The sequence below is a fragment of the Cydia strobilella genome, chromosome 25 (assembly GCF_947568885.1).
Source record: "Cydia strobilella chromosome 25, ilCydStro3.1, whole genome shotgun sequence".
Classification (NCBI taxonomy): domain Eukaryota; kingdom Metazoa; phylum Arthropoda; class Insecta; order Lepidoptera; family Tortricidae; genus Cydia; species Cydia strobilella.
In genome coordinates this window covers 3,304,184-3,331,992 of record NC_086065.1, presented here as the reverse complement: position 1 = coordinate 3,331,992, position 27,809 = coordinate 3,304,184, and the positions used below count along the sequence as shown (strand labels likewise).

The window sequence follows — 27,809 nt, the reverse complement described above, 5'->3', positions numbered from 1 at the left end:
GTCTGGCAGACCAATCTGTCAATATAAGGCAGGAATTAGGCGTAGATGTATCTGTCAAACTGTCCACAAACAGATCTGACGGGCATCTATTATTTATTCTTTATTGTATTGCAGTCATGTTCATAATACATTAGGTGTTACAGTTTGAGGATGGTAGGTACATGACACCCTGTAACGATGCGTCTTACGTAGGCGAACACCCGCGAACGCGAAGCAAAGCGGCGCGGCGGGCCCAAGGCGTTCGCGTTCGCAACGAGATCGCCCACGTAGGACACTTCTATAGGTAACAAAAGATTGATTTACTCCGGTCCTCGCCGCGCCGCTTCGCGTTCGCGTATTGTTCGCCTACGTAGTACGCTGCGTAAGGGCACTCAACATTTCCTTAGTCTAGATAATTTACATGCATCTTATACTAATAGCAATAAAATCTATATTTACATATATTTATTCTAACTGTATATCCCTAGTTTTAAGGTGATACTGGCCCCGTAGACAACATGCCAATCGCTCCGTAACGAACGAAACGCAACTGTCACTGTCACACTAATATGGAAGACTGATAGAGAGACACAAAGCGATTCTATGGCGAAGCGATAGCGATTGTCACCTTGGCTAGGCCGCCTGGCTGGTGGTAGTACGGAGCGGCCAAGGTGCTCATAAATTTCCGAACACGCCTCTATTGTCAAGGCGCTAGTACTTATTCAGATATTATTGAGTACCTCGGCCGCTCTGATATATCTGATGGCGATACTGTACTTACTTTTTAGGGTTCCGTACCTCAAAAGGAAAAAACGGAACCCTTATAGGATCACTCGTGCGTCTGTCTGTCTGTCTGTCCGTCTGTCTGTCTGTCCGTCTGTCACAGCCTATTTTCTCCGAAACTACTGGACCAATTAAGTTGAAATTTGGTACATATATGTAAGTTTGTGACCCAAAGATGGACATGTAACGTAAATATATTAATTTTAAACACGGGGGCCACTTTTGGGGGGTAAATGAGAAAATTAAAAAATAAAGTTTGTCAAACTATATCGTGTTATATATCAAATGAAAGAGCTCATTGTGGAAATCCCAAATATATTTTTTTTATAATTTTAAAGTAAGTTAGAAGTTATTCAAGAAAATATTTAGGCAAAAAATGACCATTCCCCCCCCTTTATCTTCGAAACTACTGGGTCAAAAGTTTTGAAAAAAAATACACAAAATAGATCTTTACCTATAGATCACCGGAAAACCTATTAGAAATATGCAGTCAAGCGTGAGTCGGACTTAATTACTTAGTTTTTGATCCGACCCTTGCGGGTTTTTTTAACACATTTCACATAAAAAATACTTTGTTTAAATTGTGTAATGTACGGAACTCTTGGAACGCGAGTCCGACTCGCACTTGGCCGGCTTTTTTTAAAAGGACGGAATGGAAACTTTCAGACGCTTCGGATAAGCTTAGTTAGCTCAGTTGGTGAAGACGAGAGTTTGAACCGGTGTTCTAAAAGGCAGTTTTGGCCGAACGTTAATTGCAATTAACCATTAACCAGTACAAATTGAACCGTAAACCGTAACGGACGGTTACAGTTTACGGTTCAATTTGTACTGGTTAATGGTTAATTGCATTAACGTTCCGGCCAACACTGCGGAGGTACTAATTTAGTCTTGACCGTAGCGGTGATTTTTTGTGTTTGGATTAAAGGCTTGACAAAAACATTAGGAAGTACCTATGTGACATATGTCATGTACTTACGGTAAGTTTGTTGAGCACTCTGGTGACCCCACAAGTGTGGGGGTCTTGCAGGTCCAACATGAATGTGGCCACGTTATCCTCCATCGTTGGCTTGCACGGTTTGTAGTCTGGAAATATTAAAGATAAGAAAATGAACTAGTTTATTAGGTTACACATTTTACAGTTTGAAAGCATTTGGATTTGAGTCCTCCATGTAAGTAAATAATTATATTGATATTAAGAGAACCGGCAGATTATTTTATTCATAATAAAATCATTAATATATTTAGGGAATTAATTTATTTAAAGTAAAAAAATATAAATAAAATAGAAAAAAAGAATTGCTCAAATCGGACCACGGGGCTCGGAATTATCGGTCGGTTTTAAACATAAAAAAAAGCCATGATCGAATACTGAATCTCCTTTTTAAAGTTGAAGACCTTGAAAGGGTCATTTTCGGAGAATATGTCTGCGGTTGCGTCTAATTGCCACGACTCTTTTCATAAATTTTGTATGGGTCGCGGCAATTAGACCGCAGACATATTTTGTGAGAATGACCCCAAAAAGATAGAAAGTATTTAATTTTATTTTAAAATGAAATAACATGACAAACATACAAATTACTTATGTACTAAATAGAACTAAGAATAAAACTTAATTAAATCTAAAACCCTACATAAACAAATCTAAAATTATACACACTAATCATAAAACATATAAAAAGATACAGGATCATCTTGTTATAGGTACGTGTAGCAAGTATCTGTTGAAAGAGGTAGGTTTTAGTAAATGTAAAGCCTGACCAAGAATATATGGTCACGCGCCATGTTGCGGAATTTCACTAGAACAATTTTTTTCATACTATACTGAACTGTCCCCCTTTACATGAGAATGAACAGCGCCCTCTTGACAATGATCATATATTACTGGTCAGGCTTTACCTACTTCATATGTTATCAAATTGTAAGGCTCATCTGGTATTGTATTGTTGTAGGCTAAAATGTTACTAACAAAATATGGATCGCTTTTGACCTGAAATAAAGTTTTTTTTATGGTCCTAGCTCTAAGTATACTGTTTTGCATGGTATGTTTTAATTATATAACATTAGTATTTAAGTTCTTCTTACTAACACATCTATGGGTCATGCCTGAAATAAATGATTATTTAATTTAAATTTTTTTTTACGTATCTCGCAAGTGACTCCACGCAGTGACAGACCCTTTATTAGAATATAGACCCTTTTCCATTAATTATATTTCACGTTTATTCCTAATTTCTATCTACGAGTAATAGAGAAATCGCAAATGATAGCTTCATTTAGCCATCGTAGGTTACCAGAATTATATGAAAGTGTGTCCCTGACCATGGTGGCTTTAAATTCAGGGCTCGATTCTATTCCCTAAACTGAGCTACTTTTATTATAGGACCAACCCCGAAATCGCGAAAAAAATTTGCCTTTTTCATACATTTTGGCTGATCAGATGTCGACGTTTTCTATGGAAAAAACCAATTTTTTTTCGCAATTTTGGGGTCGGTCCCATAATAAAAGTAGCTCAGTTTAGCGAGTAGAATCGAGCCCTGAATTTAAAGCCCTATGGTCTGAGACACTCTGTATACCTAAACAGAACCCCTTGTGTAAATTACATTCGATAGCATGACGAGCGTTCGCGTTTGCGTTATGTCTATTTTTGTATGGGATGTTGAACAGCGCGCCAAGCGGGACGTTTTGGAAACTCAGAATCACGTCACGCTATCGAATTAAATTTACTCTAGGGGCACTGGGGCTTTGATTTGATGAGATTACAGCGTCATGTCACTATATAAATCTTTTTGATGAACGGCGATGAAAATAAATGTGAATTAAAGTCACTCATTTATACGCACATATTTTAATGAAAAACAGCTTTGAAATATTTAACCTGTCAAGGGTGACCAAAAACACGTTGAGCATTTTTAGGAATATTTTTCTGACTTAGGGTCTTCCCAGATATATCGACGCGGAATCGTCAAAAGCCGATAAGAAAAAGCGTTATGTCTGCGTGCGAAAAAGTCGTGGCGTCGACGCGTCGGCAGGCGTCGGCCGATTCCGCGTCGATATATCTGGGGAGACCCTTACACGTCTTTTACAATCATGTAAGAAAACAAAACATATTAGGTATATTCAAAATATTCTCCTTTCGATTTGATACACAAACGCAAACGTGTGTTATTTATATCAACAATTTGCCGCAGTAAAAAAATTCACAACGTGTTTTTGGGCCAACCTGTAGATAGTATAGGTACCTAATCTAGTCTAGTAGGCCTAGATATTTATTTAGATTTTAATACCTACTTTTACAATCGTTCGCTAAATCACAATTAGCTTATTGGCATAATTAAGTCGTAAAACTAACGAACGCGGGAACGAGGCTGCGGGCATATGATGGTTGCGGTTTTATCGACACGTTCTTTAGGATTTGGAAGAAGAGTTGAGGCTCTGAACTCCTTCCGCTTGTAATATTAGTTGTAAATTGTTGAGCAATACACTTTTCTAGAACGCCATATCACATACGACTTTGACCCATGTCCTTTCACTGAAATGTGTTAAAATTGTTAAATATCAAACGGTGTCACCAACGCCATCTACACGGTTATAGAACAAAGATATGGCGCCAGCTATTCGAGTATAACTTTTTCTTGATATTCCGAGGCACGTTTTTTACTTAGACTTTACTTCTCTTATACGGAGTCACATATATCTTTACAAGTATGTAGGTAAGTGCAAGTGTAGCAAGACGATAGACGATAATATCGCAACCATCATATACGTGCTAATGTAAAAAGCAAGTGAAAGTGCTCCTAATAGCCCCGCTTCTCAGAGAACAATGGTTGTATGTATGGAAATGTATGGATCAGGGGTACGGATGGTGTGAAACATTGTTCTAGCATGTAAAGGAAGAGCTGAGTTTTTGAAACATTATTCTTGTATTTTTATGTAGGTTAAGTCATGAGTTTTGTACCACTTTGTATATACTTACTTTTTCACAGTGTCAATGTCAATAAATTTTAGGGTCATTCTCAAAAAATTTGTCTGCGGTCTAATTGCCGCGGCCTATACAAAATGTAGGAAAAGAGTCGTGGCAATTAGACGCAAACGCAGACATATTCTCAGGGACAGACCCTTGAAAGCCGCTAAGGTTCATAATACTGTTACTCATCAAACTGCCCTAAGTTAAATTCCTTACCCACTTAAGTAAGATAAGCTAGGTATAGGTATATTAATATAAGGTAATATTGACCTCCCTCCAATGATGAATCACCTGTATATTACGCTTGTTTGACACAAATAAATATTCATTCATTCATTCATTTATTCATACATTCATTCAATCAATCATTCTTTTTTTATGGCAAGAATTGTGCCTTCTTGATAGAACTGAACCCCTAGTGTAAATTTCATTCGATACCCGATTCGATAACCTAAAAATAAAGTATGGTATCCTAAAAATATATAATCATACTCGTGAACGGGTGCTGTTTGTGGAGACCGGTCTGTTTAAGTTTACACGGCCTTCATTTTACCTATGTAACTTTACTTTTGAGTGGCATTAACGTAAGGCACTTTATTCGGTTCTTGTCTGTTTGTCTGATTTAATATTTTGTCTTTTTATTAATTATAAAACAATTCAAGTCTCGGAGACACTTTACATCTCTGGATAATTTGATGATCTTTTCTTTCTTTTTTTTCTTGTGTAATTTAACATTTATATTTGTGTAATTGTTTTTTGTAATTTTGGGTTAATTTTATTGTTTGTAAAAATTGACATGTAAAAGTGCCCCTGTGGCCTATTTGCTGAATAAATGTTTGATGTTTATGCAAAAAAGAAAAAAAATAGTATTCTAGAATAGAAAAGTGCCATTTTGATCCTTCCTAACAGGGAAGAAAAGTGCCACTTTGATCCCTCCTAGCGGGAAAGTAAAAGCCCTTTTTCGAATAGGTGATGTGAAATAGTTATTTTCGATACAAGTGCGGAAAAAAGGAAATTCGAAACGAGTGGCGATAAATTAAAACACGACCGCAGGGAGTGTTTTAAATCGACACGAGTTGCGAATTACCTATTCGCACGTGTATCGAACAACGTTTTACAGTACATATGGCCCCTTAAACTTTCGACATATGCTCAAAAAGTGCATTTTACGCACTAGTGCGAGAAAGTAGCACCATATGTACTGTAATAGTTATTTACGATACAAGTGCGGAAAAGAGGAAATTCGAAACGAGTGAAGATAAATTAAAACACGACCGCAGGGAGTGTTTTAAATCGACACGAGTTGCGAATTACCTATCCGCACGTGTATCGTACAACATTTTACAGTACAAACTTTTGACATATGCACGAAAAGTTCTCTTTTACGCACTAGTGCGAGAAAGTAGCACCATATGTACTCTAAAAACAGTTAATTCCTCCGCCTATATCTCATCCTGCACACTGACACATTGTTGAGCTTACATCCAAGACTGACAGTTGAATGGTAGCTAACTGACATGCCAGCTGACTACGTGGGAGCATTGTACAGGAAATAGGTACTCAAAAATGGCTATTTATCGCTTAACACATACAGGCCAATTCGACTTTTACTTATTCGATATGTTTCCAATATTATACTGATCTGTGTTTCCGTCACTTTTGACTCTGACGGATCAGTATCATATCATATTAGAGATCGCTTCTTAGTGATATGACCGCCTCGCCTCGCCTGTTGTTACCTAGCTTTTAAATTAAAATTAAATTAAATAATCATTTATTTTCAGGCATGGCCCAGAAGTGTTAGTAACAAAAAACTTAAATACTAATGTTAAACAGTACAACTGTTGTTGTTGTTGTTGCTGTTGTTGTTTAACTATATTAAATTTAATTTTTAACAAGCAGAAAAGTCTGCTATTAAGCTGAGAATAAATTTAAAAATTGAAAAATTACTGCCTTGGGTGAGACTCCATCCAGAGGACGTGAGTTCAAGTATCACCCAATTCAGTAATTTTTCCACTTTTAAATGTATTAAATTTTCTGTGTATTTTAAACTGTATGGTGCACGATAAAGACTATTTACTTACTTGCATCCGAACGTCACCTTAAGATGGTTATGATTAAGTTTGCTTAAAAATATCGGTAATAAACGGGCGACTGACCTCGATTATTTAATAACCAACTGATTAAACAATAAAACAGGTAATGTCAGCTAATTAATTTGTTTTAAAAACACGTGTTACACAGATTATGAAAAAAGTTGTCGGAATAAAAAGGTATTTAATGTCATATCATAACATTTCACAATTTAAAATCTCTGAAACGCGCGGCGCTAAAATATACACAATACTTACATACATGTATGTATGTATGTATATGTCGGTGGCCGATCTTAAGATCAGGCAGACCGTTAATGTTCCTGTAGGTATCGTTGTTTTGACGGTAGTCACATTAAACTAACAGATGCCCGAAGGGATAACTGTCCAGAAATAAAAGCCCCGCGTAGCGGGGCTCCGTCGACTCAGGGAACGAGACAAAGATTTGCACGTTTTACGATAGGAATTTCACGATCTGCCTGATGTTACGATCGGCCGCTGACAGACACACTATACTTGCGAAATGTGTAAAATGGGGTGACTTTAGGAAAATATATTATATAATACTTTGCTATCAAACACAAATAACACAAACTATTTTTAAAACGGCCACAAAATTACCATTGTTTATTATTTAGGTAGGTACTGAAACTGTTCGCGTAGCTAGTATTACATTAAGCACTACTTATGGTCTATATATAGAAGTCAAGTAAAAACTAATTACAAGCCAATCAATACTGTTCACAAATTTGTAGTTTCAAATGTCAAAACTGCTGACATTGTGGTTTTCGTTACTAAGTAGGTTATGCAGTAGCGCATGTCGATGGAAATGAATTGTGGTTTGACCCCTTTGCCTACTGTTTCTACTATGCCATGCTGATTTCACTTTTAGGTTAAGCGCTATGGAAAATGGTGTCGCTCAGCAGTTGCGTCTACGTTGCGTCGAGCAGCAGCCATAGAGTTGACTAGACGCCGACGCTAGGGAGACGCTAGTGTGGGATCTTTCTTTGGGACACTCTAGCGTCTTTTGAGCGTTGGCGTCTAGTCAGCGCTATGGAAAATGGCGTCGCTGCACAGTTGCGTCAACGTTACGAGCAGCACCCATTGAGTTGACGCTCGGGAGACGCTCGTGTGGGGTCTTTAAGTTAAGGTTTCTTACCTTTGAGCTGGTCGAGGTATGAGAGCTGCCGGTCTCCATCCATGGGCACTGTGACCTTCATCACTTCGGGCGTGCATTCTATCTGGGACTCGGAACCTGTTGACAAGCATTAGGGAACATTAATTATTTATACTCTCGCAAATACGCGAATTACCCAACCACCACCATTTTTAGCATTGGGTAGACATATAACCCTATGGAGGAACCTGGTCTACAGCAGAAGGACATGATGTCACGATCCTCAGTATTGAGGGACCGACTGAAGAAGAAGACCTATAGAGATCTACCCAACACTGGCCGATTAATGTTAAATATGTTGTGTCCCGACATAAAATGTGTCGTTTTCAATCAAAAGGTACCACATTGTCGCTCGTTATAAGGACGCTCTGGCAGGTTTTTCGTATAAAGATACAAGCAATTTTCGTCCATATGGTAAGCGACAATGTGGTACCTTTTGATTGAAAACGTCACAAATAATAGAAATTAAATACATAAACAAAAAAAATCCATACTAAATTGTTGCCATATTTACGCATTTTACGTAAAAATGTGACAGTTACGTAGGAAGTGGTGCCCTCAATAATTTTCCACAATTTCTTGTCGGACTATAGATGTGTACAGGTAAACGCCGAATACAGATTAATGTTGTTTCCCAAAGGTAGGTAGGTAATACTAGTTATACCAGGGTAAGCTTGAGCTTTAATACACCTTTTAACATTACCCGTAACATATACATTGTATACAACATATTAACATCCACGAGTAATAAAAAAATATTTTTTATTAGGGTCTATTTTTATTTTTATTGCATATTTTTTGTCATTAAATATTGATAAAATTTGGTGGATAGATAGAGTATCCCTATCATCAAGTTACGGAAACCTGCCCGGCTTAAAATACAATAGAGTATAGAGTTCCCTATACAGAATAGGAATAATACATACATAATAAACGGAATGGGTCCTAAAAATCTTCCACGAAAACGTATAGTTAGTATTTCATTGTCCCAATTTGAGATTTCGTATTAATTCTATTGAGGAGTTCTTAAAACCAGAGAAATTTTATCAAAATTTAAAAATTTACAACGAAATAAAAATCGGTCAAATTAACAAAACTCTCTCTCTCTCTCTCCTTAGCCTTATTATTCCCATCTGATTGAGAGGTTTCTTGTCCTTTTTCTCCACTTCGCACGATCGGACGTGTCTACTGAAACGTCGCAAGCCCTCATGTCTTTTGCTATGGTATCTGCCCATGTCATCTTCGGTCCTCCTCTTCCTCAAATTAACAAAACTGTGAAACATAAAACCTAGATCTAAAAATAAATAACAAAATCATATCAAATTAACATCAATTTGCTACCTTTACCTTCGGCACGTTGTGTCATTCGACCTACAACATTACATCATTACAGCCGAGTCAGTAAAACATAATGCTTTTGCATGATTCAATACTTGCAGTGATGTAAGGCGTGGGCCAATGGGGCCCTCGCCCACGGCCTCGCCCTTAAGGCTCGGCCAAACACAAGGCGCGACGCAGCGCCGCGTCCGCGCCGCGTTCGCGCCGCGTGATGCCTGTTCAAACAGGTCGCGCGCGGATCGCGCCGGCCTCGCGCTCTCAACACGCCCTCATCGCGCGCGCGAACGCGGCACGGACGCGGCGCGATGCGGGCGTGACTCGCGCCCGTTACAGCAGCATGCGTGCGCGGAAGGTTTCTCATTCACGTCCGACTGATGTGACCCAGCGTGCCGCCGCGGGCCGCCGCGTCCGCGCCGGGTGGACGCGCGCGACGGGGCGCGACAGAAATGGGGCGCGACAGAAGCGGGGCGCGATGCCGGCGGGACGCAGTCTGTTTGACGTCGCTAACCTGTTAGCATGGGCGGCAGTCGCGCCGCGCGACCGCGGCGCTGCGTCGCGCCTTGTGTTTGGCCGAGCCTAGGGGGGCCTCGCAAAGCCAACCCTTTTATTACCTTGGGAATACACACTGAAAAGGGCCTCGCAGATGTGGTTTCGATTGTGTGGTTTCAGTTAGGATTTTTATTATTTGTTTAAATCATAAAATAAGTATAAATGCCAAAAACACAAAGTTAGATGTAACATTTAACGAAGTATATATATCCAAATCAAAACACACTTCTTTACAAACGCATGTTTACATATTTCCGACCACGTCGCGTGCTCAGATTTACCGACGCTCGTTATGCGCGGGCGCACGCGCCGGCCCGGAACGGGCATCGAACCGGCACCTAATCACTGCGCCTATGGCTACCACGAAAATAATGAGCCATGAGAACGAGCTATTTCGCTTTTTGTACTTGAGTCAGACACCCGCAGATAGATAGTTATACTCTTTATTGGCACACCTCAGTGATACAAATGAAAAGAACAATTGATTAAATGTAGAGGCAGACAACAGGCAGTCTTATCACTAAAGAGCGATCTCTTCCAGACAACCCTTATGTGTAATAATAGTTCAGTGGAATCTCGACAGCACGAATCTCAAGGGAAACGCCATAAACGTAGAATAATAGTTTCAGGTGTGACTTTTATTTAATTTTGAAAATCGCATACCTAACTGGTAAAATACTTCCATAAATGAAAGCAAAAACCCATTATAAAACCAAACAGAACATTGGTACCTACTTAGGTATATGTAGGTACTTAGATTGAACTTATAGTAATTACGTATTGAACTTGTGGATCATAATTATGGTACTGGATCTGGATGGTTTTAAAAAAAATACTTGCACCAGATAATACCTAATTACATACAATACAAAAATGATCTACACATCTCGAGCGGTCACGGCCGATGGAGTCACGGGCCGTAACTAGTATGTTACTTGAACCGAGAAATACTCCACAAAAACCACATTTCCGACAAATCGGATGTGTTAACCTAAATCGGACCAAACTTGTATAACTTACAATCTAAATTCAACCTTATTGTGAATAGATAGAGTTGAAATCGGATTGAAAGTTTTATGGAGTTATATAGGAATTGTTGAAAGAGATGAAATGCTCTTATGATGCTGTTATCAAGATTTCTTGGTATATTAGTATTGTTACAATGTTTTGGTGATAGTAGGCTTCGTGTGCATAAGTATGATACTCGTAGTATCATTTTAGAACCGTAAACTTAACTCCCTATAACACCTTCCAATTAAGCAGCGTGAAAAATATTCATAGAGAAGCTGGAGCTTATTTTACGAGTAATATTTTTAATTGTCCCTCAAAAAATACGATCTTAAAAAAATATGATTTGCACAGCAGAGTGCTGTTTTTAGACACATTATCCCAGAAAGGTCCTCGGTATAAACACCGTTCCGAGGAATCCCGGGAGATCCTTTCAAACTTGGTCGTCCGTCAACAATGACCTAAAATAAAATTAGTATTATAGGATCTTACACAGATTGACTAAGTCCCACAGTAAGCTCAAGAAGGCTTGTGTTGCGGGTACTTAGACAACTAATACATAAATACATAGAAAACACCCAAGACTCAGGAACAAATATCTGTGCTCATCAAGAAAAGCTCAAATCAACGACACGACGACCAGGAACCCAGAACCGAAGAGTGTGGCGAAGATTGACGAGGAGAGCCGACCCCAAATGAAATGAGATGTGGCTAGGCAAAGAGAGATTATCCATATCATTGGTTAATTAGTTAGGTTAGTAGATCTTATTAGGCAAGTTGGGTTAGGACGATAGGATAGTATTTTTTGCTGATCGTTTAAATAACCCATTTGGATATCCTTTTTTTCATGAGCCGTAGTAAAAGTAGTTAAATGGTTGAAAATTTGGTAAGCCAGGCCACTGTTGACGCTTTGAGTAATAAGTCATCATCATAACTCTTAAGAGCCTGGCTCTTGTCGGTGGAGAACCGCCACTCCGTTCTTCTTTCTGCCGCTGTTTTGAGCTCCTGATACGTCACTACGTTGATTTTCTCCTTGGCTTGGTCCAAAAACGCACGTCTCGGTCGGCTGTGGGTAATGGGTACACTATTATCTTAGCAATCTAGTGGGAGTCATCTAAATGCATTTCGCAGATAGGTACCTAGTCGAAACAACTTAGGTTGTATACTTCAGCATCCAACTTCGTAGCATCCAAAGCCGTTTTGGTGATACAATCTCAAATACGCGGCACCATCGACGGCGTCCATTGTAAAGAAATAGACATTTTATCTCACGGACGACTGGATTCCCTTCTATTATGCGGAAAGACAATATTTTACGTTTGGCTTCCTAGGGAGATAACGAGGGTGTAAGGAAAAGGAATGGCGCTTGATGCATCGTTGTATAAATTTTGTTTATTTAGGTAGTCTGTCGATGGCTTGTAGCAACAGGGATGTATCGGTACCTCCTAAAGGCCAATTTAGGAAAAGTATAAGTACCTTATGACGTCCTCTTTTCACAATAGAATCAATTTTTCTAATTGTATTCAGATTGAGAATCTCAATCTCAATCTGAGATACCTATTCTGAGGTTTTTTAACTTTGGTGAATTCGACTTTTTGACAAAAAATTGCCTCCCATACAAATTGTGACATTGCAGCGGGAAGCGAGTGAAGATTGTCAAAAAACGCTGTACAAGAAATGAAAGGTATGGAATATATTTGGAGAAAATTCACACAAAAATGTACATTAAAATACGATTTTATTTTTAATATATACAAATTATTTAAAAAAATAAACTGCAAAAATGTGCATTCGGTAAAAAGATATACCTGATCATCCACGACCACTTTTTTTCGTGGACAAGGACATACTTTATAACGAGTAACGCCATAAATGTCCAAAAAAGAAGTTACTGTGAATGTCTTTATACTGTTTGTATGAAAAATGAGTTCTAATAGGTACCTAAATGAGGATATCTGGAATACGAACAATAAAACCGGCCAAGTGCGAGTTCGGACTCGCGCACGAAGGGTTCCGTACAATTACGCAAAAAACGGCAAAAAATCACGTTTGTTGTATGGGAACCCCACTTAAATATTTTAATCATCTGTGAAAATTTCAATTGTCTAGCTATCACGATTCATGAGATACAGCCTGGTGACAGACAGACGGACAGACAGACAGACGGACAGTGGAGACTTAGTAATAGGGTCCCGTTTTTACCCTTTGGGTACGGAACCCTAAAACACATAAAAAACAAAGCTATGGTCACTTGAACTTTCCCATGATTTCCCCGTACTGAAACAATAGCCATATTGGCATTTGCATTTGACTGCATAATAATGCATTCCCGTAGCAGGTAATGCCGTGAATGCGCTGTGCAAGTACTTAATATGGTTTGCATATTAATTAAGTGGCTTTTTATAATACCTCGGAAAGGAAAAGCTTTCTTTGTGATACACAATTTGCACACAATAGTAAATTTTTGGAATTGTTTTTAAGGCATTTAAAAACGGCCTATCGCGTCTCCATTCACTGGCAACGTCGTGCCACAAGATTGTAACTATTTGTAACAGATGGCGTTAGCACGTTATACATCGCGCTTATAGTTCCGAATGTCAGTTCTTATAAATATAACTTCTAGACAACTTTGTCTATTGCCCTTGAGAACCCATTTCTAGTAGAAAATATTCTGTTTATTTATGTTCCTAGGACCATATTGAGTTCGCACGTTGTTATTTAAAGTTTATTTTCTTTTATTATTGTAAAACCTTCAGGGGTGTTCATTATTAAATAAATAAATAATATATAAAATAAATATTATAGGGAAATTCTTACACAAATTGACTAAGTCCCACGATAAGGCTTTTCAGTTTCAGTTTCAGTTCTTTATTTGCTTTCTTAAGATACAAGTATACAATAAATGTATACAATAAAATAACTTAGCCTAAATCATGCATAACATTCAAAATGTAATTCTGAATAACATAAATGTACAAAAGGCTGATCAATGTCCTAACTAACGTAAAGATGTCACATTTAATAATATTGATAATTAGATTTTACACAATTAATGATAAATATACACTTAAAAACAGATGAAGTAATAATAAAGTAAAGCTATTTAATAACTATATAAACATATTTTATAAAATGTCTAAAGCACTATTTAGTCATACAATTTACCAAAATACTCATCAATATTTTGATGTGGGTACTCAGACAACGATATATATAATATACAAATAAGTACTTAAATACGTAAAACATCCATGACTCAGGACCAAATATCTATGCTCATTGCACAAATAAATGCCCTTACCGGGATTCGAGCCCAGGACCATCAGCTTCATAGGCACTAGGCCAGACCGGTCGTCAAATTATTATACTATGTAAAATAAATTTATTTCATTCACTTAGTAAAATTAGAAACATTGTAGTTGGAAGTAATACAACACGAATCCCGGGATTCCCATGGAATATCCGTATGATTGAGGTCATAAACCCGGTGTGGCACTGACTTTGCCGATCACTGCCAATCAGCAATCAATCAATGATCAGATCTTCAAGGTCGTGTCAAAATAAAATCAAAACCGTAACAAATTCTTAAATCAGAGGCCCTGCCGCAAATACCGAAGGTCGCAAATTGCGGGCATTATTCTCTGTCATTCTAATTAAGCCTCAATTGGAGTAAATGAGAAAAATGCCCGCGTCTGTTCCCAGATTTTTTGAGTAATATAGTATTTGGCGGTTTTAAGCATCGAAAAATAAAGCACACGCAGAAAAAGAAAGTATTTCTTTATTACTTATATATTTTTTGCTTATTTTAGTTACAGTTTCATCATCATCTTCCTCGCGTTGTGGCGGCATTTTGCCACGGCTAATGGGAGCATGGGGTCCGCTTAGCAACTAATCCCAGGAATTGACGTGGGCACTTGTTTTTACGAAAGCGACTGCCACCTGATCTTCCAAATCAGAGGGGAAACTACTAAACTAGGCCTTATTGAGATTAGTCCGGTTTCCTCACGATGTTTTCCTTCACCGAAAAGCGGCTGGTAAATATCAAATGATATTTCGTACATAAGTTTCGAAAAACTCATTGGTAGGAGCCGGGGTTTGAACCCGCGACCTCCGGATTGCAAATCGCACGCGCTTACCGCTAGACCACCATGCATGCGCTTTCTATTTTAGTTTCAGTTTTAAATAAAGTATTTTGGCGTACTTTATGTGTATCGTATTTCATAGAGTATACAGAGGCCAAATATAATACAATACTTTTATTTATACTATAATAATCATTTTAATAACAAAGCTATGAATATACAAATACTCTCTCTCTGTGGTCGCTCCCTCATGACTGAGGATCGTGGTCATCAGTGGATGTGGATGCTCCACACCTGGTTCTTTTAATCTGACTCCATCGGTGCCTGTCCATCGCGTCTCTGACGACCGAGCAAAAGCTGGTTGAGGATGGGGCCCCTTTTACTTGATCGCTCCATCTAGTTGGAGACCGTCCCCGGCCTCGTTTGCCCTCCGTGTTTCCAACGATGATCAGCTTTTCAAGGCTTTCATCTCCCCTCCTCATTATGTGGCCGAAGTAGGACAATATGCGCTGCTGACAGACTGTGGATAGGCGAGTTTGGACACGAAGCTGTGAAAGGATCGATACATTGGTGCGCATGGCGGTCCAGGGTATCCTTAACATACGCCTCCAGCACCACATCTCGAATGCATCGATCCTTTGCCTTTCTCGGGCTCGTATTGTCCATGTTTCCATGCCATACAGAAATATGGGGAATACTAGAGCGCGTACTAGCCGGGTCTTGTATGTATAAAAATACAAATAGGCTTAAAAATAATAATACAAACTAGGTATAAATAAACTTAAAATAAAGGCCCTATAAATAAAACACGTCCTCCAAGTCGCTGCCGATGGGCAGTGTGCCCAGAAGGCTGGCTGCATTGCCACGTTGAATGGCAATGCTAATGCGTTGAGCAAAATACTGGCCAGCCTTCTGGTCCCTTGTGGCGTCTATAAGGCGCGCCGCTATCTCTTTGTATACCCTTTTTATATTATATATTATAGTATGCCTGGCAATCCTAGATGTACCCTCTGTGCTATGGACGGTGTAGAAAGGACGACAATCTCTTATGGCAGAACTATTGCAAAAGTGACCAGCTTTCGGCTGTAAATAAATTTGACGACCGGTCTGGCCTAGTGGGTAGTTACCCTGCCTGTGAAGCCGATGGTCCTGGGTTCGAATCCCGGTAAGGGCATTTATTTGTGTGATGAGCACAGATATTTGTTCCCGAGTCATGGCTGTTTTCTATGTATTTAAGTATTTATATATTATATATATCGTTGTCTGAGTACCCATAACACAAGCCTCCTTGGGCTTACCGTGGGACTTGGTCAATCTGTGTAAGAATGTCCTATAATATTTATTTATTATTTATTATTATAAATAATAGTTCCTAATCTCTCCGGTGGCGCTAGTTAGGCTCTTGGACATGATTATAACATGAACCATATAAGGCAACAAATAACCCGACCAAATTACGTAGGTTGTTTTTGGTAGTATTTCGGTGTATGGTGGCGCCGCCTAATTACTGTTTTTTGATGGACACTTTTCATACATAGAGATTTCGCTCCTTTATATAGTCTCCATGCTCTGTGCCTTAACCCACACGCTGCGCAAGCGACGAATGTTTCAAGTTTCAACGCATCGCCTTTTGAATCTGGCCAATAAGGAAATTGCCGAGTTAGGAAAATGCCTTTAATTGCATTTGATTTAATCTGCTTTAATACTTAAACGACGAAATATCGTCGTGTGCCGGATTTTTGACATTTGCGATAGCAATGTAGTCAACTGTAACTAACTTATGACACAAAAATAGTTATTTACGATACAAGTGCGGAAAAGAGGATATTCGAAACGAGTGGCGATAAATTAAATCACGACCGCACGTGTATCGTACAACGTTTTACAGTACATATGGCCCTTTAAACTTTCGACATATGCACGAAAAGTGGTCTTTTACGCACTAGTGCGAGAAAGTAGCACCATATGTACTGTAATAGCTAACTATGCAACAAGTGCGGAAATCATCTTTACGCACGTGTATCATACTATGTTTTACTATGCATTGTGCGAGTAAATAAAAAAACATATCATGGCAAATAAGTTTAATTATTAAAAGGAGTGTTTTAAATCGACACGAGTTGCGAATTACCTATTCGCACGTGTATCGTACAACGTTTTACAGTACATATGGCCCTTTAAACTTTCGACATATGCACGAAAAGTGCTCTTTTCTGCACTAGTGCGAGAAAGTAGCAACATGTACTGTAAAAAAAAATTGAAAACAAAAAGCACTCGTGCGGAAAAGTAGTACTTTCCGCATAATATGGCTCCGTAGGAAAAGCACTTTTCGAGCACATGCATTGTAAAATACATTTTATATTTTGTAATTTAAATATTAATTTACTGAATAGTAGGTTTTTGTTACAAGCATTTGTTTTAATTTCTGTGTTTTTATTTTTCATCTGCATCTGTATTTTTTTATCTACGGCATCTGAAGCTACATAAACTAATTACAGACATAAATATACCCTATCATATTGTAAGTAGAAGTACAAAGTTTCAGAGCAAACTAGCTAGTCGTTTTAAGGCCGTTCCATCGGTTTGCCGCTGTCACTGTCACATTTCTCAAGAAAGAATGGGAAAGATCATGCGCGCCAAGTGTCAATTTTGATCGAATTTTGACTATTTTTTATTTTAAAAACGTTACCTTACAATATCGAAATTCGAACGCTATGAAATTACTATTTAAGTTAAGATTGTTTTTTCTTCTTTTTTTGCTTATAGTATCTCATAATAAATAACCGAATAAAGTTTGATTAAAAGTCCGAGTTAGAGGTTACTTTGGGAATTAATTGTATCGAGCGAAGTGTCATAATTCATGTTTCGGAAGCTATGTTATTAAAGATAATATAGTCAAAAACTACATATATTTTTGCCACGTCTACGAATATCAACGCCTCTTAGAAAAACATCACTCAAAGTTAATCTGAAAAAGCTTTGGCTTTCCCACGAACTGTGATTTGGTTGAGTGCTAATATATATATATATTATTTATATTATATATATATATATATATTTATTTAATATTTATTTAGTACTATATATTTATGTATGCTAGTACATATTTATTTTATTGCATAATGCAATTGATGTATTTTAGTTATTCGTAGACGTTAATATTGTAGTTTTCCTTCTTAAATATTATTGTACGTTCTGTAAGTTTGTCTATCTATCTAATTCGAATTTTCCACTCATTTACTCTAAGGTTAGCTGGAAGAAATCCCTTATAGGGATAAGCTCGCCTTTGTACCTAAATTTATATGAATTTCATGTTATCAATTTTTGTTTTGTACAATAAAGTGATTTACTACTACTACTACTAAAAACATGATCATATAAGGAGATTTTTCGCCTTCTGGCTCAGGGAACCGCCTTAAATTTCAATTTCAATTTATTTATTTAAGACAACACTGGCTTATAACGGTTAGTAACAATTAAGATTAAAAATTAAGTGTTAGTGCCTTTAAATGAGAGCGGAACTACGTTTGTATGGAGAACCGAGCTTGCCGGAGACCCTTAAGACTAACGGCCCGGCCACGACTTCGCGCGGCGGCGGCAGCGGCGAGCGGCGGCCATAGGTGAGAACTAAAGATCTGGCGAGGCTGCGGAAGAGTTCTTCAGTGTTCCTGTGGCCTCGCCTTATAGCCCTGAGGCGGTCAAGAGGGGTTTTTAGTGGGTAAACCGTGGGTCCCATGAGCCTATACGGGAGTCCCACATAACCATCCCAGGCCCGTCCCCGCGCCTGGGTGGTATGCGAAAAGCATTTTCCCCTCTATAAAAAAAAAAAGGTGAGAACTAAAGATCCGATCGCTGTGTCTCGCTCCAACATATGGCCGCTGCTCGCCGCTTAAGACTAAGATACTGTTGCTAGGTTGAAATATTAGCAATGCCTAGATCGTAGCCTGAAGTGCTAAATCCAGTTTTGGTATGACGCCGATAAGAGATGTGCCTGTACCGCTATATTTACGCGTTTGTGGTTTACAAAGGGAATTCTTTGGGCTATGTGCGCAACTGTGACCGCCTAGCGGCTATGGTACGATCAGACTTTAATTGTGGATCCGTCTAAGGTTCAAACTAATTTGGTTGTCAATACTAAAGATAGATATAACTCCGTAATAGATGGATAGAGTCTAAGGGAAAAACGTGCCTCGAAAATCACGAAAATTTGATTCTCGATCAGATGGCGCCACTACCTTTGGCCTACTCTTGTATAGAGGGCGTTGACGGTTTCGTTTGTTATTTAACAATTTTAACTCATATCAGTGAAAAAACATGGGTCAAAATCACATAAAAATAATAAATGAAAATTAAAAAAAGCATTTATCTATATTTAAATACATTTTATCGTATTTTTATAAATCTTCATTTTTAGTTTTAAAGTGTGTCGATAGGTGGCAGTGAATTTACTGTGGTTACAAAATTTACTATGACAGTACCGCTCTATCCTATTATATCCTCTTTGTCAATACTAACGGTATGACACACGGAGTTACATATATCTTTAGTATGACTGTCCAATATAAACCCCAAAGAAAAACCCTAAATGGCTCAACAATTAAAGTCCGTGACTGTACGTAAAAAATATTTTCGATAGTTGACAGATGTCAAATATGTAATATGATTTTTTTATATTAAATTTTGAGCCTCGACATTGTCATCACTAGTAATGTGAGGAAAATATCGATAACAGACTTTATCGATATAAGAACTCTCTATCATAAAATTTTGCCACCTAGACTAAAATTTCTGTTGATGATAGGTATATTTTTGCGTTTCCGGGGTTAATTAATTACACAGTAAAAGCTGTTCAGTATGACCTACATACATAATACCAAAGATAGATATAACTCCGTAATAGATGGATACAGTCTAAGGAAAAAACGTGCCTCGAAAATCAAGAAAATTTGATTCTCGTTCAGAGGGCGCTACTAGTTTTGGCCTACAGTCGTATAAATGGCGTTGACGGTTTCGTTTGTTATTTAACAATTTTAACGCATATCAGTGAAAGAACACGGGTCAAAATCATAAAAATAATTAATGCAAATAAAAAAAATCATTTATCTATATTTAAATACATTCTATCGTATTTTTATAAATCTTCATTTTTAGTTTTAAATTGTGTCGACAGATGGCAGTGAATTTACTGGGGTTACAAAATTTACTATGACAGTACCGCTCTAGTATAAGTTACTCTATGATAATACATAGTCCCTTCAGGGTGCGTAGCCAACATGCCAATCGTGTACGCTCCGTAGCTAACGAAACCGAACTGTCACTGTCGCACTGATGTGGAAGAGTAATAGAGAGACACAAAGCGTTTAGAATAGAATAAAATAGAATATAAGATGCTTTATTCAAAAACGCTTAATTTGAACTTAACTAATAACACTGACATAGATTGTTGGTTATAAAGCGTTCCTGAAATGGTCTTCACTTAGCTTCATGTCAAGGAACCTATAAGGTCCCCGGACCAGGGCTCGGAACCGGTATTTTTTTTAAACCCCGAAATAGCCCAATATTTTGATTTTTTTTTTATGCTCATAACGTAAGACTGAACCATGTATTTAGGAAACAATTTTGCATTATTAAAACGTCCCATTAAAAATGAAATTATAAACAAAAGAACGAAAAAGAACGAAATAATACCGGTATTTTTGTATGGAGAAAATACCGGTTTCCGACCCCTGCCCCGGACGCTGGTCTTCCGTGGAAACCCTTCCGAAGAGAGCGCAACTAATACAATTTAAATAACAGCTATACAAATCAAAGTATAAGTATGATTGTCATAGCGCAAGCGATTGTCACCTTGGTTAGGCGCCCAGACATAACAAAATTGACCAGTTGTGTCAGCATGGTTGCATTTTTATCACCTATCACTATGCCTGTCACTTTCGCACTTACATACTTGTTAGAACGTGACAGGCATGCTGACAGGCGAAAAGAATGCTACCGTGCTAAGCCCGCAGCATGGCTGACCTCTGGCTGAATCTAGTAGCAACCTTATCGATGTGCAGACAGACGCCGTTATTTACGCATTTGTGGTAGACAAAGGGAATTCCTTGCGTTATAGCTGGAATTCAGTGAAGGGCGCGTTTTGAACCGTTGGAATACTTGGAATCATATAAAGTCAGTTCCGTTAACACTTCGCCACTACGCATATAGTAAGCAATTACCGTAACATAAATATGACCGCTTTTCTGTTTAGTCCTATGGTTGACTGGTAGAGAATGCCTATAATGGCATTAAGTACGCCTGTAGTCCTCTTTTTATGTGCAATAAAGTAAAAAATATATAGAGTCAAACCAAGAAAAGACTGCAGAGATTTTTATAGCACACGCAGTGCAAGTGTTATTTTAAACGTCAAACTTCTATGAAATTATGACATAAATAACACTGGCACTGCGTATACTGTCAAAATCTCTGCAGACTTTTCTTGGTCTAACTCTAAATATACATATATGTATATTATCATATCATATCATTTATTCCATTGTAATCATGTTCATTTGTACATACTGGTCTTACATATTGGTCAAGTAGGTACATGATATTGATACCCTGCTAGGGTGTACAATATTGGATCTTAAACTACTTATTTTGAACTTATACCTAGTTTTAATTTCTTATATAAATTTTTAAATAAAATAAAATTGTGTCAAAAAAAAAATAACAATATTATGCGGGGTATACCTCGGTTTAACGGATGCAATAGGGAATAATACGCGAAACTCTGCGTAGAGGCCGTAGAGGGCGTCACTAGCACAATCACAGGGCCTTTTTTTAACGTTGGGGAAAGAGGGCTAACGCGTATGAATTCGCCGCTAGGGGCGCTAGTGTAGATGGTGGTCTTTTCCATAGTTCGAAATGTCAAATGTCACTTGTCACTTTAATAACTGACAGCTTTTCTATAGTCTTTTGGACCACCATCAACAGAGGCGCCAACTGGTGAGCAAAAAAACGATAGCCCTCAATGCGTTTACGCATGCCACCTGGTCCGGGGGAACCAGGGGGGATGACGGACTAACCAGAGAACTACCGTCTAAACCACCAACGAGTGCCGAATCCGCCTTAGATGGGGTGCCGTAGGGTCGCTATCAGCATTCGACCGCATGCGCCCCGGCGGGCACAATCACAGGACCTACCGCGAAACACGAAAATCGAAAGTTCGGTTTCTGCCTCTATCACTTGCATATTCTATTCTATAAAATTATAGTGAAAACTTGTCAAAAAACTGTTTAAGGCACAGTATGTATAAGTTACTCTATGGTTTTCGATACGTGCTAGTGCTGCACTCTGGCGGTAGAATTTTGCAGTAATGATGACTAGTGAAACTTTATTCAAAACTTTATTTACGTAGAAGATATATACAGTGGTAACTACGTAAACGAAATTAAAAAAACTTATTTTAAATCGATGTTGATAAAATTATGACGGAAACAGTACCGTTATGTAATTTTTAAGTATTAATCGTTTTGAAAAATTAAAATTAACTGCTAGAATAACTAGTCAATGACAGATGTCAGATTTTTACAATTGCATTAAAAATAAATCGAAGGGGTTTGCTAATAGATAATAAAGGAAAAAACAATTTAATTAATATTGTTTACTTTAAGGATGCCACATTTGTGCCGCGACCACGACCAGTGAAACCTGTGTCGAAACGTCGGTAAATAAAAGGTAACAAAATAAATTCGCGTTAGACCCGATTGTAAATGTGATTTAAAAATGTAACATTTGCTATTATTATTTAGAAATTGCTTGATATCGATATCGATAACATTTGAGTAAATATTTTATTAATCACTAGCACTGGTATGTTTTTGCCCCCGAAACACCAGGATATGTAAGATTATGAGTTTAGACATTATATTTCTTTAAAATCTAATGACTTAATGATCTTATTCTAGTGAATAATACGCACACTTTGTACTAGATCGTTCGATCGCTCTTGTCAGCATTTGCAATTGTACCACAACGCTCTGATCAAAAAGGTCTTAACGCCATATATATTTTAGGGAATTTAATCGTTTTAAAATGAAACCTAGTAGTCCGTTACAGCGTCCGGCGCAGTACGTGACGTGACAGCCAATCGGTGACGTCATATTGTTGCGATTTGAAAATGGAATAAAAACGGTTGAACGGATGCGGTGCCGGTGCGTCGCCGTCGGTGTTGGAGATGTGAGATTTTTACCCACGGTAGGATGGTGGGACGCTGTGTGAGGCAGAATGATAGGTAGTGTTGGTACTTAACTATAATATAATAAAGTGACATCTTTTTTTTTATTATTATTCGGAGATCCAACAGCTGTTAACATGTCTATAGGTTTTATAAATATGATACAAAAAGCCAATTACAGGTTCTCACCAGTAGCTACATATTAACAAAAACAATTGGTGGTTCGCAAAGATATACATATGTAGCTCCGTATAAAATAAGTAGTCTAAGAAAAAAAACGTATCTCGGAAAATCAAACAAAGTTTAAGCTCGAATAGAGGGGGCCTATACTTGTGTAGTTTTTTTTTGTACCACGTCGGTGGCAATCAAGCAGACGGCCCGCCTGACGGTAAGCAGTTACCGTAGCATATGGACGCCTGCAACAATGACGACACCGTTTGATATTTAACAATTTTAACACATATCAGTTAAAGAACATGGGTTAAAATCATATAAAAATAATAAATACAAATAAAAAAATAATTTGCTTACACATATATACATTTTTTAATATTTTTATTTTTAGTTTTAATCGTGTGTCGATAGATGACAGTAAATTTACTGTGACTACAAAATTTACTATAATAGTACCCCTCTAATCTATCCTATCCTATATATTCTCTTTGTTATCACTCACCCACTTCACCGATGAAGTCAGCATTACGTGTAGGTAGTAATAACCGATATGAGGCTTTCACGAACTATACAATCGGTATTCGAAATGGATACATTTGGATACATCACGGCAAGGACTTGACAGATGAGCATAGCCGTAATGGCGTCGCCTAGTGGAGTTTCCAAAGTTATGTCTGTTTTTATTGTATTAAATCCTTTATTTGATGATGATTGGTGTATTACTTTAACAATAGAAATAAGTTTTTCTACATCAACATAGCTAACTGGTTGTAATTTCAATAACAAAACTTCCGTGAGACACAGACATATTAAATATATTAATAACGGACGCACGGACGGGGAGCGTTTTTCGACTAAATACGTTAGTGACCCGTTATTAATATATTTAATATAACTGGTTTTATTTTGCCCTTGATCAATGATTTTATTATTCATACCTATTGCTCATATTTCTGTGTCATCTGCGCTATTAAATTTAATATTCGACATTTTTTCCACTTATTTTTAGACTGCCTATTTATAATTTTATTAATGTCGAACTAAGCTAACTTGCAATGTAGTGGTAATGTCCGAATTGAAACTGTTGTGAGACATATAACATTAAATAATTTTACGGTTTAGACACTTGTTTTGGTCACTCGCGCGACATGTTTCGGAGACCCTAGGTCTCCTTTCTCAAGCACTAACTGTGCGAGCAGCGTTCACGACGGTCAAAATTTGTAAAAAAATGTATTGAAATCTGTTTTTCCTAATTTTTACAATAATCAAAAAATCTAAAAAAGTCAAACGTAGAGTCTGAGACATAGCTATGTTATTATGCATCAAATTATGTAAATAAAATTTCCATAAAATAATTCAGAGAGGAAAATGAGGACTACGTTTGTATGGAGAAACGGCCGTCCTCTTTCCTCTTAATTACTTTAACGACGCGGCTAGTTTATCCTTCCAGACAGTTTTTATTCGCCTTAAAGCCTATTTCTGTACTCACAAACCATAAGAACACAAGTCCAAGTAAATTTTCAAACAAATCTAGCCCGTATAGTGTGGTAATTGGGATTAAAATAGTTTGTAATTTGTTGTCTATAAAGTAAGTCGGACACATATTTTAAGTGTGTCACGGTACGGGATGTACATTATCATAGCAACAGGCTATAAAAAGTAAAACTGGTAACTCCTTGTAGGGATGGGGTTGTTCGATAATAATAATATTATAATAATTTATTTATTGCAAGTAAGTTACACTCATAATGTGGTTAGTAAAACTTAATTCTAAATGATGTATTAGTATTTTTTTTAAACCTAGGGATACATCTATATCTATAAACTATTTTTGTTTTCAGCTGAGTACGGCACATGTAGCCGACTGCAGCATAGTAAATAGGGGGAGTCCAGCCTGTCTCCTATCATCTTCATGATGATGTTGGGGCTGGCGCGCACCCGGCGCACCAGGGATGCGGCCCTCTTACGGATAGTGGCATAGAAACAATCGACCCTGGCTTCAGCGAACATCCCTGATGCGCTACAGAAGCGCGGCAGCCCCATCAACACCCGGAACGCGTTATTATACTGGACGCGGAGGGCTTCGTAGGCCCGTTTCGTATATGAAAGCCACAAAGTGCACGAGTACAGTGAGGTGCAGTAAGCTCTAAAGAGTGTCACTTTCACCTCCCTGGTACAGCGCACAAATTTGCGAGCAATCATATTCGCCCGGGCCGACAGGGCCCTCCTTTCTCTCTCTATGTCTTTATCATCTTTAAGGTCTGCCGTGACTATGTGCCCAAGATATTTAAACATGTCCACCCGTTCGAGGTGTGCCCCGTTTAGTTTGATGGGTGTCACTTCGGCTGTTCTGCCACGGCCGACCTCAAAGACCATATATTTACTTTTATTTACGTTATATTTTAAGCCGTGAGTCTCTGCATATGTTTCACACACCTCCAGCAGCCTACGTATGCCACCAACCGATGCGCTTAGCAGAACCATATCGTCTGCATAACTAATAATAATAATAATAACGATAGCTATCGATAATTTCTATTGTGTTTAAAAAACGGGACTATTTATATAGATAATAACTTGCATTGTGTTTAAAAGGCATCAGCGGAGCGTTGTGTAAACATTTACCTGTAAAGAAAAAAACACGCGTTAAAAAGTTATTACCCATTTTTTCACTCTAAATTGATCACAGGTTGACTGGAAGAGATCCCTTATAGGGATAAGTTCGCGTTTGTACATTGTATATATTTTGCTTTTATTGTGTTATGTTAGGCTTATGTACAGTCGCCATCAGATATATCGGAGCGGCCGAGGCGCTCACAAATATCTGAACACGCCTCTATTGTCAAGGCGCTATAGTGCGTGTTTAGATATTTTTGAGCACTGACAGTTTTGATATATCTGATGGCGACTGTACAATAAATTGTTTACATACATATACTTAACAAGGTTAAACTTAGATTTATTTACAATGTGACAACAATGAAGAGACAATAGTTTTATAAACAACTAGCTTTTGCCCGCGACTTCGTCTGCGTGGACTCAGTAACCGCAGCTAGAGTAACAATAGCGCCTGGAAAAAATCTCATAGCAATCTAAATTTACGCATATTATGCACACAAATTAGCAGGCACTTCGTTACTTATCTCAATTCCACCCCGCTTTTTACTTTCTTAAGGGATGATTTTCGGGATAAAAACTATCCTATGTCCTTCTCAGGGACTCAACCCTATCTCTATGCCAAATTTCATCTAAATCGATTCAGCGGTTTAAGCGTGAAGAGGGAACACGCAGACAGACAGACAGACAGACTTTCGCATTTATAATATTAGTATGGATAATAAAATTAATTTAAGAGTTTTGAATGATTCACGATTAGTTTCAGTATTAACTATTTTAGTTAAGTCTTATAATATAGCCTACGACAATACTATTATTTTAATACAAATTTCCAAAAAGCAAATCCAAGTTTAATATCATTGCTTAAAAGTCCATTTTACTTGCTAAAGTGATAATTACACTTTCAAATCGGAAACGTTCGAGAAAACCAGCGTAGTTTCTTTTTGATACTTTAAAAAAATAGAAGGTTTTAACATGCCTATGGCTAAAATGGGGTGGCTTTAGTTTTTATGTTATCCATAGGAAAGACGCATAAACTTAATGAATTAAAAAGGTTTTTGACATAATTGTACTGATAAAGAATACTTAATTACTTATTGATTTTCAGCTTAGTAGTTTAGGTAGGTATTTATTACTATTATTTCTTTTATCGATAAAAATTTATCCGCTCAGTTTAACCCTACGTCATCTAGTTAAACAGTAACTAACACAATACCGGTATTTAATCTTTAGATTAAAAATATATACGCTCCTAATTGCATTTGTCTCGTTCTATTTTTAACTCTCTCCTTCAGAATAAAAAGAAACCTTATACAGTAGAACCTCGCTAGCACGAATATCAAGGGAAACGTCAAAAATTAAATTAAATTAAATATTCGTTTATTTCAGGCCTGGGGCCCATAAAAAAAATGTCAGTAACAATGACCTTTATATAGTATTTTTCAAACAGCATGGGTACGGTGACAGATGTCATATCTACGTACAAAGATAGATATAACTCCGTAATAGATGGATACAGTCTAAGGAAAAAACGTTTCTCGAAAATCAAGAATATTTGACTCTCGATCAGAGGGCGCTACTAGCTTTGGCCTACTATCGTATAGATGGCGTTGACGGTTTTGTTTGTTATTTAACAATTTTTACGCATATCAGTGAAAGAACATGGGTCAAAATCATAAATATAATTAATGCAAATAAAAAAAAATCATTTATCCATATTTAAATACATTTTATCGTATTTTTATAAATCTTCATTTTTAGTTTTAGTGTATGGTGTGTGGTGTACTGCGGTTACAAAATTTACTATGACAGTATCGCTCTAGTATAA

The 27,809-nt window shown here is 37.6% G+C and overlaps 1 protein-coding gene across 1 annotated transcript in view; it reads right to left on the bottom strand.

The window, feature by feature from the left end:
* The window catches only part of LOC134752930 (uncharacterized), a 70,224-nt gene that overhangs the window by 5,274 nt on the left and 37,141 nt on the right, over positions 1–27,809 (bottom strand). Inside the window, exons 3-4 of the mRNA XM_063688712.1 lie at positions 7,979–8,074; positions 1,739–1,845 (exon numbers count right to left, since the gene is read on the bottom strand). Of these exons, the coding sequence (XP_063544782.1) occupies positions 1,739–1,845; positions 7,979–8,074 (203 nt within the window). The remainder of the gene's footprint in view (positions 1–1,738; positions 1,846–7,978; positions 8,075–27,809) is intronic.